The sequence below is a fragment of the Budorcas taxicolor genome, chromosome 10, assembly GCF_023091745.1.
Source record: "Budorcas taxicolor isolate Tak-1 chromosome 10, Takin1.1, whole genome shotgun sequence".
NCBI classification, from domain to species: Eukaryota; Metazoa; Chordata; class Mammalia; order Artiodactyla; family Bovidae; genus Budorcas; species Budorcas taxicolor.
Window position 1 is genome coordinate 2,613,870 of NC_068919.1, and position 17,011 is coordinate 2,630,880.

The following is a 17,011-nucleotide window of genomic DNA, read 5'->3' on the forward strand; positions in this document are numbered from 1 at the left end:
CTAGTAAATTCAAGTTTTGCTCTTTGGAACTTTCTGAATTGAAAAAAAAATTTGGTTTAGTGTTTGGTTGAAACAGTGGATAAGGAACTCAAAGATACTGAGAACCAAGATCTTTTTAATATGTTTTTAAAAAGATCATTCTAGTTGCTTTCTGGAGAATGGATAATAGGAAAACCAGAGTGGAAGCAGTGTGGCTAGGTTTAGGTTTGTGTCAGTGTAACTGTATAAATGCAAACGGACATTCTCATAATCTTTCTTGACTTCGCAGACTAAAGGTTCCATCTTCCTATTCCATTACCTCACATAGCACTTACAATTATCATTTAATCATTTTTTTTGGTTATCGCCTGTTTTTCCCATCTAGGGTTGCCAAATAAGGCCACTCAGTTGAATTCGCATTTCAGATACTGAGTAATTCTTTACTCCTAGTATTCTTGTGTTCTCAGTTGTGTCCAACTTAAGACTGTAGCTGGCCAGGCTCCTTTGTCCTCGGAATTCTACAGGCAAGAATACTGGAGTGGGTAGTCATTCCCTTCCCCAGGGTATCTTCCCAAGCCAGAAATCAAACCCCCTGCCTCCCAGGTCGATTCTTTACTGTCTGAGCCACTAGGGAAGCCCAGGGAATTCTTTAGTCTGTGTGCTCCCAAATATTGCATGGGGCAGCCCTATACTAAAATTTTGTTCTTTATCTGACATTCAAATAAATGGGGCATCTTGTATTTTTATTTACTAAATCTGGCAACACTACCCCCAATAGAACACAAACTCCTTGAGGGCAGGAACTCCTTCTGTCTGGTTTCCCAATGTATATCTAGGACACAGAGTAGGAGCCCACACATGCTTATTGAATGAATTAACAAAGGATTTAACCACACAGCGATCGAGTAAGAGCTCCTCGGTGAGGGTGTAGCTGCAGACCGGAGACAACCGGGAGAAACAGAGCTGTCGAGCTGGAGACTGGGGTGGAGCGCCCCCAGGCCTGGGCGGCCTGCGCGCTGAGGTCACGGGCGCCGGCTCCGGTGACGTCATCACGGCCGCGCTGTCTGCCGGGCTGGAGTTTCCCGGGCGCCGGCGCCTCGCCGGCTGTTGTGGAGACCGAGGGCTTTCTGGTGCGCCCTGCGCAGTGCAGGCCGCCTGTGAGGCCGTCCGGCCCCGGCAAGGGCGCGAGAGGCCCAGTCTGACTCTCGTTGGCTGTCAGCCGGCAGGCCTGGCGGCTCTGTCGCGGGGAGACCGTCTCCTCAGGGCCATGTCTAGGCCGAGCAGCGTCTCCCCGCGGCCGCCGGCTCCCGGTGGGGGCGGGGGCGGCCCCGCGCCCTGTTGCCCTGGGGGCGGCGGCCGTGCCAAGGGGCTGAAGGACATTCGTATAGACGAGGAGGTGAAGATCGCAGTCAATATCGCTCTGGAGCGCTTCCGCTATGGGGACCAGAGAGGTGAGGTTCCTGACAGGGACCCCGCCGGCTGCCCCACCTCCCGGAAGCCCGGCCCCTTGGTGGGCAGGGGCTGCCTCCCGCGTGGGAGGGCAGACGGCCCGGCCCAGGCGAGGAGGGCGGGGGGCGGCGGCCGGCGTGGTCGCCCTCTCCCGGGACGTGAGGGGCCGCAGAGTCCTGCGGCTTAGCCAAGTTTCGGGACCCTTCGTGGCGTCCGAAAGCGCAAAAATCAGGTTGCTCCGTAGCAGGAGGCATTTCTTTCCCTAGGGAGAGGCCTTCCGGTAGCTTTGCCACAACTTTTAGGTATTGTTTGCTGCTGCTGCTAAGTCGCTTCAGTCGTGGCCGACTCTGTGCGACCCCAGAGACGGCAGCCCACCAGGCTCCCCCGTCCCTGGGATTCTCCAGGCAAGAACGCTGGAGTGGGTTGCCATTTCCTTCTCCAATGCATGACAGTGAAAAGTGAAAGTGAAGTCGCTCAGTCGTGTCCGACTCTTAGCGACCCCATGGACTGCAGCCTACCAGGCTCCTCTGCCCATGGGATTTTCCAGGCAAGAGTACTGGAGTGGGGTGCCATTGAGCCCCTGCTTTTTTTTTTTTCTTTTTTTCTAAATCGAGGTAGGTTTAGTTTGAGTTAAGGAAGTAGAGGAGCGGAAGGAGACTGTACAGATAAATGAAGTGGCAACATGTAGTCCTTTGCTTAAATCCTGGAAGCATCACTCTATTGAACAGTTAAAAAAAAAAGGAGTTAAATTCCTGGTAGACAAAGCATCTTCCATACCTCTTAAGGTTAGAAAGCGACTTGAGTCACACAGTGCAGAACCAGCAGTCGACCTGTGATCAGTACAGTATATATTAAGTGCTCATTCTGATTTGCGGGTCTAAATGCAAGGGCCCCTTACTCTGGAAGCTTAATTAAAAGCGTCTTAAAAAAAAGGAAGAAGAAAACAGGTATGAAGCCCCAGAAATACGCAGCATATCCACATTTTACTATCTGAGACAGTAAAATATTAATTCTGTGCAGTTTTGAAGGCAAAGACAATGGAATCTGATGCTGAGCGTTCATAATTCTTGAGCATACCTCCTCACTGAAGGAAATAAGCATTTTGTTAATTAAATAAGAAGTAAGTTAAGATAGTAAACTTCATCAGTTTTTATAGGAGCTCAAGATTTCAGCACAAGTAAGAGTAGTAATCTTTGGTGAACATCAGAGTCCTTTATCATATTTAGGTTTAAGTGTTACTGATATCAGAATTCTGGTAGACATTAAGTGATTAATTAGTACAGGTATAGCTGATTATTACACTTTATTTTAGTTTGCAGATTTTTAAAATAGTTTTTTCTTTTTTAAACAATTGAAGGTTTGTGGCAATTCTCTGTTGTCAGATGATGGTTAGCATATTTTATCAATAAAGTATTTTTAAATTACTGTGTATACATTGTTTTTAAATACATAATGCTATTGCACATTTAATAGACTACAATGTAGTGTAACCATAAATAGGCCCAGGAACAAACCAGCATAGGCCCTGGAAACTGAAACATTTTGTATGACTTGCTTTATTATTTTTTATTATATTTGTTTTATTGCAAGAGTCTGTAACCAAACCCACAATCTCACTGAGGTATACCTGTATCTACTTTTCACATAAAATATGGTAAATGTGCTTATATGATTTTTTTCAAATTTTATGAATATATGTGTGCTGAAATACTTTGAAAGAAATTTGCCTATCAGCAAATGATGCTTTGTGTGTGTGTTTTTTTTTTTTTTTCCCATGTAGAAATGGAATTTCCTTCTTCTTTGACCAGTACAGAAAGAGCCTTTATTCATCGGTTGAGTCAGTCTCTTGGTTTGGTTTCTAAAAGTAAAGGGTAAGCTGATAACTTTTCTTAATTAAAAAAACTTTATTGAAAAAGAGAAATGTTTTTGACTAAATAGTTAAACTGTTTTAGATTCACATCTTTAATTATATTGTATATAGAAGATCTGATTTATGTTTGTACCAAACTCAACTCTTTGCTTTTCTTCCTATCCACCTTTTTTTGTTTTCCCTGGTTGGGAGAGGGTGAGAGAAGATCAATTTTAAGATGTTAGCAGAATGGTTTAAAAGTTGAAGTTGATTGCATTCAGAAAGATATTTTCTTTTTTATAGAAACCAAAGCTCTTTTTTTTTCTTGAAGAATGGATAGTCTTAAAATAATAAATACAATTATTAACAGAACTTAACTCTTTCAAAGCTACTGTACTATAATGGTATGCTTTAGAACACATGCTTATTGTTTTCTTTCATACCAAGTCACAAAGCTGATGATTAGAAATGATTAAATGAAATGGAACTTATGTTCACTCCTGAGTAAAGATCTTTTTTTTTTAAATTTCCTAGAATTAACTCTGTTAATTTAGCAAATTAGTCTTTCTCTTTTTTTTTTCCCTTTTGTGCCTGGTATTATGGTTCCATTATACCTATTTGAGAGGTATGGAGAAAAGGGCAAGAAACCTGGATTCTACTCCCAGCCTCTCAGTGCTTCATTCTTTAGTTTGATCATGTCCTTGAACTTTAAATGCCAGTTTTTTTTTTTTAATGTAAAAAAATGAAAGAGTTAATCTCTTTGTGCTAGTTGAGATTCTGTGATCCTGCAGTTTATTTTGAGCTTCTTACTTGAGTTTTAAAAACAGATTGCAGAATTCCTGTGTGATAATTTACAGTTGTTTTTCTGATCACTTTTTTAAAAAAATATCCTTTCTTTTGAAATGAAGCTATGTGTGTTGGATTTTGTTTTTTATATCCTTTTAGAGAGTTGAATTTGCTTTGAATTGATTTTGTTTTTTTTTAAATAACTGTTCACCTTTTGGTGAAAATACTCTTGTTAGAATAGCACTTGTTTTGTGTTGTTTACTATATCCTTATATTTTCTTAGAAATTCCAGTCAAGTATTCCCATACCCCAGATTTTACCTCCTTATAATTTGTTTCATTTTTCCTGAACTGGTATCACTATGTTTTGGTTCTAAGAGCACACTTTTCTGAGTCTTTAATTTGTTCATGAATAAAACAAAATTGTTTCCTATTCGTCTTAGTCCAAGTTAGACAAAATGAAACTTACAAAGTGAACTCTTTAAAAACTTGTAGAGAGAATAGATATAAAGTATATGAAAACAGGTTTTCCAAGTACAGGTTTTTAATTTTGTGATTGCTGAAGGTGCTGCTTAAGCAGGTATCCAAGTATTTCACTTGGGCTTCCCAGATGGCTCAGTGGTAAAGAATCTGCCTGCCAATGCAGGATATACAGGAGACGCTGTTTCGATCCCTGGCTTGGGAAGATCCCCTGGAGGAGGAAATGACAACCCACTCCAGTATTCTTGCCTGAGAAATCCCTTAGACAGTGGAGCCTGGTGGGACATGGAGGCACAATAGTCCAACATGATTTAACGACTGAGCACGCACACATGCAGGCATGCATGCAAGTATTTTTCTCACCCTGACCAGGACGCTGTACCCTACAACAAGACCTCCCTTTCGGATTTGAATTATTGCCTCCCTTACCTTCTGCCCTCAAAGACTGAATGCTGCACTCCCCCTCTCTTCCCCCAGCTAAAATAAGAAAATTGGGTTAAAAGTGAGGAACCCTGTTAGTGAAGTTTTGGAAATCCATTAAAACCCTGTGATGTGCAGAAATAATAGTGTAACAGTAGCTAACATGTATTAAGTGCTCTTGTGAGACAGGCATTGTGCTAGGTGCTTTAAGTAAATTATCATTTGATCCTCACAACATTCTTGTATGGTAGGCTCTACTTTTTTAATACCTGGTTCCTATATAACAGATGAGGCAAGTCAAGGTTGGAGATATAAGTTTTCCCAAGTTCACACAGCTAGCAAGCGGAAGAGCCAACAATCAAACATAGTTAGTGTTTAGCTAATTAATTTTTGTTGTTTGTAGTGAATTCATAGCAATGTTTTAGGAGCTATGAGTAGTTAAGAGAGAAATATTAGATAATGCTCATTTCTAAGTTGTTTATAGTCCATTAAGTCACAAAAAGAAAAAGAAATGGTCACGAACATAGTGAGCATGACATGGAAATAATTGTGTTTAGTGACAAAATTAACTCGGTTTATTATTTCTGAGCTAATCATAAAAAAGCATAGATTTGTGTGGTGTGAACTTCAATAAATTTGTATATTTGTATTGCAGTATTGAAGATAAAATGGTTTGGAGTTAGGTCTTTGCATCTGTCTGCCTGTGCTTAGTTGCTTAGTAGTGTCTGACTCTTTGTCACCCGTTGGACTGTAGCCCACCAGGCTCCTCTGTCCATGGGATTTTCCAGGCAAGAATCCTGGAGTGGGTTGCCATTTCCTACTCCAGGGGGTCTTCCTGACGTAGGGATTGAACTGGCATCTCCTGTGTCTCCTGCACTGCAGGTGGATTCTTTACCTGCTGAGCCATTGGGGAAGCCCCTCTCTCTGCCTAGTGGAAGTACAGATTAAAGGGAAATGAAATCAGGTATTTGCTAGACATTAAACAAATGTGTATTATCTTTGTGAAGTGAAGTGAAAATCACTCAGTCGTGCCCGACTCTTTGTGACCCCCTGGACTACACAGTCTATGAAATTCTCCAGGCCAGAATACTGGAGTGGGTAGCCTGTCCCTTTTCCAGGGGATCATCCTAACCTGGGAATTGAACCAAGGTCTCCTGCATTGCAGGTGGGTTCTTTACCAACTGAGTTATAAGGGAAGACTTTGAATCTTTGTATAAAGACATTAATTCCTTGGTGGCTGAGAACTTTTAAGTAGTGATTTCAGATTTGGCTCTTCAGCAGATTTTTAAACTGTTCTCAGGTTTGTAAAGTGGGAAATAGCTGTCTGGTTGTATTTGAGGTAAATTATTCAGTAACATACTATGTAAATGCAACATTTATGTCACGGTCCATTGGTGGGTTGGAAAAGAATTTCTAGACATGAGACAGAATGAGAGGGAAATAAAGTTTATTAGAGTGGGGGATGCTGTTAGAACAGTGGGCTGGCCCAAGAGAGAACGGACATTGAACAGGTCCGTGGTCTATTTTTATAGCCAGGGCACAAGGAGCAGAATAGGGGCCTTGCAAGTCATTAGCTGATTGGATGAGGCCCATATACTGAGTAGGGGAAGAATAAGGCAAATACCTTCTCCCTGTGGGGTAGAAGGGGAGACAGGTTATACTGCTCAGGAGGACCTGAAATTCGTTAATAGTTACAACATGGGTGTGGGAGGGAAGGACAATAAGGGTCTGGTTTTTCTGTTCCTACATTCCAAGGCCCTCCTTGGTTTTATCTGCTCTTTCATCCTTGGGTCACCACAATTTATTAATATTAAAATTGCAGTAGTTATATGCAGTTGATTAGTTACATCATCATTTGATATAATTAGTTATATCATTTCTTTAAAAGGAAGAAGCTATTGAAATAGCAGAACTTCATTATAATGTATGATTACTTTTCCCTTTGAAAATTAGAAGTTACAATGTTCTCACCTGTACTTTCAGTCCATTTATACTTAAATATGACATATGTGGCTTGCATGTTACTATATTTTTAAAACTTCTTGTGAACGTCACTTATCTAGCATCTTTTCCACATTTTGCAGGTAGTTTCTAGTTAATTTTGCTTTGTAAAGGGACTGCTAGACTCCCATGGTAATGTGTTACGTTGAAATGAAGTCATGGTGAGATTTCGTTGTATTAATTTACCTAGGACAGCTGCTGTATAGAATGTTTTCATCTGCACAATAAAAAAGTGAATATTTTGCCAAAATTTCACTAATTTTTGAATTATATATCAGTGCCACTGTGGTGTTGAATGGTATAGGAACAGCACTAATATTGACAAATAGAATTTTTTACTAAAACAAAAAAACTAGCAAGTTGGTATTATCTTTCTGTCCACCATCTGTTCAAACCGAATTTAGTAAATTTTAAATGGTAGTGGCTAAGTACTCCCACTGCTTAGTATGAGTTATTTTTATACATTGTTTTGTTGTCTTTTGCAACCCTATGGACTGAGGCCCACCTGGCTCCTCTCTCCATGGTATTTTCAAGGCAAGAATGTTGGAGTAGGTTGTCATTTTCTTCTCCAGGGGATCTTTCTGACCCAGGGATCAGAGTGGCATCTCCTGCATCTCCTCTTTATCACTGAGCCTGCAGGGAAGCTCATTCTTATACATTAATTCTGTATGATTATTAGGCAGTCTATGTTAGGAAAGTTTCAATCTAACCTATTAATTTAGTTGTGAGTTTACTGAGGAAAGAGTATATTCTCAACTTTGTAATCCTGGCCTCTAGCATAGTGCCTGGCATACAGTAGGTATTCAGTATATGATGAATGATTGAATAAAAGAGAATTAAAAGTAAAATCTAGGAAAATTTCGCTGAGATGATTTTTGAGAAAATTAAAACATCTTGGAACTGATAGACATATTCGAGATTTTAAAATTAATGGTTCTACTGTGTCAGAGAAGTAAATTAATTTATTTTTGATCACATTGTTACTTGGAAGATTATTACTAGGTGAACACAGGCCTCCCGACTCTTGCTCTAGTGCTCATTTCAGCACACTTCTGGCCTTCTATAGTTAAAATTTTATGAAGTAAACGGGGGAGAAGGGGAGTGAGTGACTGATGGGAAAAGAACCTACTACGGAGAACATCTCTGCTGCTGCTGCTGCTGCTAAGTCGCCTCAGTTGTGTCCGACTCTGTGTGACCCCACAGATGGCAGCCCACCAGGTCCCCTGTCCCAATAATTCTGATTTACCATGGAATTGACTAAAATTTCTAGATAAGATTAAATTTTAATAAGTTCATCTTTATGTCATCATTTAAGCATCACTAAGCACTTGTATGGGCTTCCCTGGTGGCTCAGAGGTTAAAGCGTCTGCCTCCAATGCAGGAGACCCGGGTTTGATCCCTGGGTTGGGAAGATCCCCTGGAGAAGGAAATGGCAATCCACTCCAGTATTCTTGCCTGGAGAATCCCATAGACGGAGAAGCCCAGTAGGTTACAGTCCATGGGGTCGCAAAGAGTCGGACATGACTGAGCAACTTCATCTTCACCTTCAAGCACTTGTTCAGGAGTAGATGATGGCATAGAAAGGTTATGATTCATTGAGGAAGTTTCAGAAATTAAAAATCTTGGTAAATTGAAGACCAAGACTTAGAAGACTTATAGCTAAAACTATAGGTTAATCTTCGGTTTCATGTCATTTTATAATGAAGGTATTGTTGAAAAAATTTTAAATCTAGTGAGAATTAGAAAAATTATACATGTACTTTTCATTGTGGCTTTGTTGCTCATTTTTGTACGGTGATAGTGGCATTAACAAATTGCAAAAATTTTATTATAAAGTTTTGGTTAACTTTTTTGGTATAAGAAATGATATTTTTTCCTGGCTATAATATTTGCTTTCATTTATTATATTTAGTATGTACACAGTAACAGATACTGCCCTTTATGCACTATCTTATTTAATCATGTTAATAGTTCTTTGAGGCAGGTATCATCATCATCATCATCATCATCTTAGACTCAGAGCTATTACATAATTTGCTTGTGGTCCCACAGCTAGTAAGTGGTAGAGGAAGGATTCAAATCCAAGGCTATGTGCTTTCAGAGCCTGAGCTCTTTACCAATACTACAATTGTACTAGATTATAGACATGTATTATTAAATCCTTCAAGATACATCTGAGGACTTTCTTTGTGTGTGACATTGTACTTAGTACTCTTGAAGCTACAGAAGTCATCAAAAATATAATTAGGACTAGTTGAAGAATCTAGTAACTTGAGAACAGTTATAAATCATCATTGCCTTATAATCAAAAGCTGGAGCCTGAAACTTTGAAAGATTTCTTTTTATTTATTTTTTCCAGTATACATCTGAAAATGCTTATCAATAATGCTGATTTTTTTTTGTTCAGCCACTAAACTTGTCTTTCTTAACAGGTTTTTCATGGGAGTGTGACATTACCAGCATACTGGGAAAACGCTCAGTGGGATATATTAGTCTGGATCACTGTCATAACTGGACCACCATGGCATTTTCATTATCATTTTTAGTTCTTTTGTTCAAATTGATTTTCTCCCTCTGTATATTTCCCAGCATGTATTAGTTGGTGATGTTTCATCCACCATGAAGCCTGCTAAGACAAACTTTAAGGGTAAGTAAGCATTTTTTTGCTGATTAAAATTGGATTTGCAGCATTTTGAAATTTTAATTGAAAATGGTCTTGTGGCCTCTTTGGCACTCAATTCCTTTTACTGAAATTTTTGGAGATTTTCAGCATCTTATCTCAAAGCATTTTGATCTTTTTCAGTGTTTTGCTTGAGACATGTTTTCTAAGTAGCCATACATCATATGTGAACAAATTGACTTATATAGTAAATAAATGATTTTTATTAATATTCAGAAAGGGAGCAAATAGATACCTAACTGTGAAGAAGAAAGATGGATCAGAAACAGCTCATGCAATGATGACCTGTAATTTGACTCATAATACAAAACATGCTGTTAGGAGCCTAATTCAGAGATTTCCTGTCACCAATAAAGAGCGTACTGAACTTCTGCCTAAAACAGAAAGAGGAAATGTGTTTGCTGTTGAAGCTGGTATGTATTTTCTGGGGAGATTCCTTGTTTATCCTTTTATTGAATGACTATTCTTTTTCCACTTTACATTAAAATTTTTTTAACATTTTAAAACAACATTAAGATTTCTCATTGTGAATAAGTTTGTTTGAAATGATTAGCATTTGTAAAAATTTTGTAATGAAATGCAGTGTTAAAGCATGTTATTAAGTTAGACGAGGTTTTTGTTTTTGTCTCTTTGTTTGCATGTTACAGTAATAGCTAACCATTTATTGAGCACTTATTGTGTGCTGGACAGTATAGTAAACTTGATACAGAGCCTCATGGCAACCCTTCCAAGGTAAGAATTTTCCCTATTTCACACGTGAAGAAACTGGGCTCAGAGAAGTTTAATAATTTGTTCAAGGCCGCTCAATCAGCTAGTAAACTGCAGAGCTGGGGTTTGACTCCAAATTCTGGACTTTACTATTATATATTATGCTGCCGTGATACACTATGAGTGGAATTTTGAATTAGGGCTTCAGCTTCTGGGAAGAGATAGGACAGAGTCTTCAGTATATTAACTTGCTCAGAGGTAGATAAATATATATATTTAGTTATAAAGTGAAGTTGTAATTTTACTGTTTGGAAAAATAATTTTCCAAAGTTTATTTCTTTTATTATCTCCAGTGACAGAGTTTCTATTTGTGAAGTAGGTTTGCAGAATGTAGAAAATGCATGGTCCTAGCTATCAAGGAGTTTTATTAATAAAAATACATTCACACAAAAATATTTTATGTGAAGAATATAAAACACATCATGCCTTTTTTATTACTATCTGCTTAAATATAGATGTTGGCTAAAATGCCCAATTAGGAGATTTGTTAAGCATTAAGGCCTTAAATTTACACGTTATTCTGTTTGATCACATAAACTTACATGCTAACTTCAAGAAGGGTATTTTCTTTTTCATACATGTTTTCATACTGCATGTAATAGACCTTACAAGTATAATGTATATTGTTTCCTACTCTAAAATTTTGTTCTAATCAATAGAAACAAGTTTGAGAATCATTTTAGGATATCAAAATTGGATTTTATTTTTAATGATTTTTGTTCATTTTAAAACGTTATACACTAGGAATACTTCTGAGAAATTTGCCTTCAAATTTACATCAAAATGTGTAAAATGTTCTAAGAATATTGTGTAGGAGTAAAGCAGCTGAGGTATTGTTTGTTAATTTTATGTTGACTGAGTAGAGAAGAAACACATAGAAGGTATTAATTACTTATGTTTTTAACTGTATTGTTGATATACATTTTTTTTTCATTCTCTTATTCATTTTCAAAGAAAATCGAGAAATGAGCAAGACAAGTGGGCGACTCAACAACGGCATACCTCAGATTCCAGTAAAAAGAGGAGAATCTGAATTTGATTCTTTCAGACAATCTCTGCCAGTGTTTGAAAAACAAGAGGAAATTGTTAAAATAATTAAGGAAAATAAAGTAGTTTTGATTGTAGGAGAAACTGGATCTGGAAAGACTACACAGGTTTGTTTCTACTTTGTTGTTTACAGAAGAAAATATTTTACTTCATGTGATAGTTTTGCATCAAATTTATACTATATATACAAAGTAAACATAGTTTTTAAACTACTAGTTTGGCTGAAATTTAAAAATTCATGAAATCCAGCATTTGCATAGGTATTGAGAAAACAGCATCTTCTGCTCTTTTGATAAAAGTATAAATTGTTTTGAAGGGCTGATTGATCATTTTTATGAAAATTAAATTTATATACTCTTTGACTCAGCATATTTTTGTCTTTGCAAAAGTATTTGAGGATAGATACTCACTACAGTATTCTTTATAGCAAGCAACAAAATCAATAATAACAAACCTAAAAAAGCTGGACATTACTTTGTATGTAGTCATATTTGTTAAATTATAGCACATCCATTAGGTGGCATGTGCAGATGTTAAAATGGATTGGGTAGATCTGATATGCTGTTAAGTGATATCAGCAGATTACAAACATTAAGTATAATAATGACTTTGTGTGAATAAAAACCTGTTTATATACACAAATATTTTAAGTTGTATAAGCATATTTTTCCCCCTAAAGAGTTTATGAGAAACTTAACAGTAGTTACTTTTGTGGAGAGGACTGTTGGTAATGGTAGGGGTTGGCAAGACTTTTACCTTATATTTTAAGTCTTTTTGACCTGTTTGAATTTAATTATAGAAGAGTGTTTGCAGTCCTGGTATTAGGCTGTTTCTGATTTCTTTATACTTTTCACTATTTAAAAGATTCCAACAGAATTTTATTTCATTGACTTTATAGGATATTTTGGAGATAATTGACATTTTTGCAATATTGATTATTCCTGCCCAGGAATATGTCATATTTTTTTAGAATATCCCCATCTTTTATGTTTTTCACTAGTGTTTTATAATCTTTTTCATGTAAACCTTAGCTGTTTCTTTATACTTTTGTTTTTAAGTGTTTTAGTTTCTATTGTGAACAAAATCTTTCTAAATTACACTTTTTAGCTGATTATTAGCAGTTAATATGAAAGGTGTTTTTTTTTGTTTTAATGTTTGGACCCATTACATAACTATTTAGTTCTAATGATTTTTCAGTTGACATGGATTTTCTGGATATACAGTTATGTCATCTTATAGTACTTTAAAATTTGTTTCAGATTCCTCAGTTCCTTTTAGATGATTGCTTTAAAAATGGTATTCCCTGCCGTATATTTTGTACTCAACCAAGACGATTAGCAGCTATTGCTGTGGCTGAAAGAGTTGCTGCAGAAAGGAGAGAAAGGATTGGTCAAACAATTGGATATCAGATCCGTTTAGAAAGCAGGTAAAGACAATTCACCTGTAACCTTTTATCATTCTTAGAAAAGACTAAATATTTGTATTACACTCAACAGAGAGAATATGTTTGGAGAAGGCACTGGTAACCCACTCCACTACTCTTGCCTGGAAACTTACATGGATGGAGGAGCCTGGTAGGCTGAGTCCATGGGATCGCCGAGTTGGACACAACTGAGTGACTTCACTTTCCCTTTTCACTTTCATGCATTGGAGAAGGAAATGGCAACCCACTCCAGTGTTCTTGTCTGGAGAAACCCAGGGACGGGGAAGTCTGGTGGGCTGCCCTCTATGGGGTTGCAGAGTCAGACATGACTGACGTGACTTAGCAGCAGCAGAGAATGTGTTAGTTGAAAAATGAGGTGGTCATTTTGCTTCAAGTAAGTTTGCAAACAGAACATTGAGGTCATGTCTAAACTTACTGAGGTTTTGAATAAATAAATAGTTTGAAAAGAAATCCTGTTTCATAGTTTCATGATAAAGTGCAAGTTGTATCATCTCTTTGAGCCTGAGTTTCCTCATTTGTAGAATGCGGTTAATGAAACCATCTAGAGCACAAGTTTGATGTGAAGTTTACAAAAGTACTCAATAAGTGCTAGTGACTGAATTATTATTATTGTTATTGATATTGTACTACTTAGTAGTGCCTGCTTGACAAGTAGTACTGTTTCTTTGCTCATAATTATTTGCGTATAATGATTCAAAAAGTTGATCTCATTTATGATATACTCTTATCCTCAAATTAAAAATGTTTAAGATCTTAAAAACAATCTCTTTGAACTCTTTAACAAAATAATTAATAAAACACTGTTAGTAATAATAAATTTGTGATATTATCAAACATAAAATATATATTTCATATAACTTTGCTAATAAAGCATATATACCAGTACACTAAATATATATGGATACCAATACACTACATGTATACCAGCAAACTAAAATGGATTGGAATGGGAGAATTTAACTCAGATGACCATTATATCAACTACTGTGGGCAAGAATCCCTTAGAAGAAATGGAGTAGATTTAACTTCTATGCAGAGTACATCATGAGAAACGCTGGACTGGAAGAAACACAAGCTGGAATCAAGATTGCCAGGAGCAATATCAATAACCTCAGATATGCAGATGACACCACCCTTATGGCAGAAAGTGAAGAGGAGCTAAAAAGCCTCTTGATGAAAGTGAAAGAGGAGAGTGAAAAAGTTAGCTTAAAGCTCAACATTCAGAAAATGAAGATCATGGCATCTGGTCCCATCACTTCATGTGAAATAGATGGGGAAACAGTAGAAACAGTGTCAGACTTTATTTCTTTGGGCTCCCAAATCACTGCAGATGGTGACTGCAGCCATGAAATTAAAAGACACTTACTCCTTAGAAGAAAAGTTATGAGCAACCTAGATAGTATATTCAAAAGCAGAGACATTACTTTGCCAACTAAGGTCCGTCTAGTCAGGGCTATGGTTTTTCCTGTGGTCATGATTGGATGTGAGAGTTGAACTGTGAAGAAGGCTGAGCGCCAAAGAATTGCTTTGGAACTGTGGTGTTGGAGAAGACTCTTGAGAGTCCCTTGGACTGCAAGGAGATCCAACCAGTCCATTCTGAAGGAGACAACCCTGGGATTTCTTTGGAAGGAATGATGCTGAAGCTGAAGCTCCAGTACTTTGGCCACCTCATGTGAAGAGTTGACTCATTGGAAAAGACTCTGATGCTGGGAGGGATTGGGGGCAGGAGGAGAAGGGGACGACAGAGGATGAGATGGCTGGATGGCATCACGGACTCGATGGAGGTGAGTCCGAGTGAACTCCGGGAGTTGGTGATGGACAGGGAGGCCTGGCGTGCTGTGATTCATGGGGTCGCAAAGAGATGGACACGACTGAGCGACTGAACTGAACTCATAGTCAACAAAAGAGTCCAAAATGCAGTAATGGATGCAATCTCAAAAATAGCAGAAAGATCTCTGTTCATTTCCAAGGCAAATCGTTTGTATCACGATAATCCAAGTCTATGACCCGACCAATAATGCTAAAGAAACTGAAGTTGAATGGTTCTATGAAGACCTACAAGACCTTCTAGAACTAACACCCAAAAAAGATGTCCTTTTCATTATAGGGGACTGGAATGCAAAAGTAGGAAGTCAAGAAACACCTGGAGTAACAGGCAAACTTGGCCTTGGAATACGGAATGAAGCAGGGCAAAGGCTAACAGAGTTTTGCCAAGAGAATGCGCTGGTGATAACAAACACCCTCTTCCAACAACACAAGAGAAGACTCTACACATAGGCATCACCAGATGGCCAATACTGAAATCAGATTGATTATATTCTTTGCAGCCAAAGATGGAGAAGTTCAACACAGTCAGCAAAAACAAGACCGGGAGCTGACTGGCTCAGATCGTGAACTCCTTATTGCCAAATTCAGACGTAAATTAAAGAAAGTAGGGAAAACCGCTAGACCATTCAGGTATGACCTAAATCAATTCCCTTACAATTATACAGTGGAAGTGATGAATAGATTTAATGGATTCGATCTGCTAGAGTGCCTGAAGAACAATGGACAGAGGTTTGTGACATTGTACAGGAGACAGGGATCAAGACCATCCCCAAGAAAAAGAAATGCAAAAAAGCAAAATGGCTGTCTGAGGAGGCCTTGGAAATAGCTGTGAATAGAAGAGAAGTGAAAGGAAAAGGAGAAAAGGAAAGATGATTTGAATGCAGAGTTCCAAAGAATAGCAAGGAGAGATAAGAAAGCCTTCCTCAGTGATCAGTGCAAAGAAAGAGGAAAAAAACAGAATGGGAAAGACTAGAGATCTCTTCAAGAAAATTAGAGATACCAAGGGAACATTTCATGCAAAAATGAGCTCAATAAAGGACAGAAATGTTATGGACCTAACAGAAGCAGAAGATACTAAAAAGAGGTGGCAAGAATACACAGAACTGTACAAAAAAGATTTTCATGACCCAGATAACCACGATGGTGTGATTACTCACCTAGAGCCAGACATCCTGTAATGTGAAGTCAAGTGTGCTTTAGGAAACATCCCTCTGAACAAAGTTAGTGGAGGTGATGGAATTCCAGTTAAGCTACTTCAAGTCCTAAAAGATGATGCTGTGAAAGTGCTTCATTCAATATGCCAGCAAATTTGAAAACTCAGCAGTGGCCACAGGACTGAAAAGGTCAGTTTTCATTCCAATCCCCAAGAAAGGCAATGCCAGAGAATGCTCAAACTACTGCACAATTGCACTCATCTCACACGCTAGTAAAGTAATGCTCAAAATTCTCCAAGCCAGGCTTCAGCAGTATGTGAACTTTGACCTCCGGATGTTCAAGCTGGATTTAGAAATGGCAGAGGAACCAGAGATCAAATTGCCAACATCTGCTGGATCATGGAAAAAGCAAGAGAGTTCAAGAACAATATCTATTTCTGCTTTATTGACTATGTCAAGGCTTTTGACTGTGGATCACAATAAACATTGGAAAACTCTTAAAGAGATGGGAATACCAGACCACCTGACCTGCTTCTTGAGAAATCTGTATGCAAATCAGGAAGCAACAGTTAAAGCTGGACATGGAACAACAGACTAGTTGCAAATAGGAAAAGGAGTATGTCAAGGCTGTGTATTGTCACCCTGCTTATTTAACTTATATGCCGATTACATCATGAGAAACGCTGGGCTTGAAGAAACACAAGCTGGAATCAAGATTGCCGGGAGAAAGATCAATACCTCAGATATGCAGATGACACCACCCTATGGCAGAAAGTGAAGAAGAACTAAAGAGCCTTTAGATGAAAGTGAAAGAGGAGAGTGTAAAAGTTGACTTAAAGCTCAACATTCAGAAAACTAAGATCATGGCATCTGGTCCCATCACTTCATGGCAAATAGATAGGGAAACAGTGGAAACAGTGTCAGACTTTATTTTTTTGGGCTCCAAAATCACTGCAAATGGTAACTGCAGCCATGAAATTAAAAGATACTTACTCCTTGGAAGGAAAGTTATGACCAATCTAGACAGCATGTTGAAAAGCAGAGACACTAGTTTGCCAACAAAGGTCCGTCTCATCAATGCAATGGTTTTTCCAGTAGTCATGTGTGGATGTGAGAGTTGGACTATAA

At 38.1% G+C, this 17,011-nt stretch overlaps 1 protein-coding gene across 1 annotated transcript in view; it reads left to right on the plus strand.

The window, feature by feature from the left end:
• The first annotated feature begins 1,246 nt into the window (after positions 1 to 1,246).
• YTHDC2 (YTH N6-methyladenosine RNA binding protein C2) overlaps positions 1,247 to 17,011 on the plus strand; it is a 69,026-nt gene continuing 53,261 nt past the window's right edge. Inside the window, exons 1-5 of the mRNA XM_052646837.1 lie at positions 1,247 to 1,430; positions 3,209 to 3,299; positions 9,860 to 10,056; positions 11,366 to 11,565; positions 12,718 to 12,884. Coding sequence (XP_052502797.1) covers positions 1,247 to 1,430; positions 3,209 to 3,299; positions 9,860 to 10,056; positions 11,366 to 11,565; positions 12,718 to 12,884 — 839 coding nt within the window. The remainder of the gene's footprint in view (positions 1,431 to 3,208; positions 3,300 to 9,859; positions 10,057 to 11,365; positions 11,566 to 12,717; positions 12,885 to 17,011) is intronic.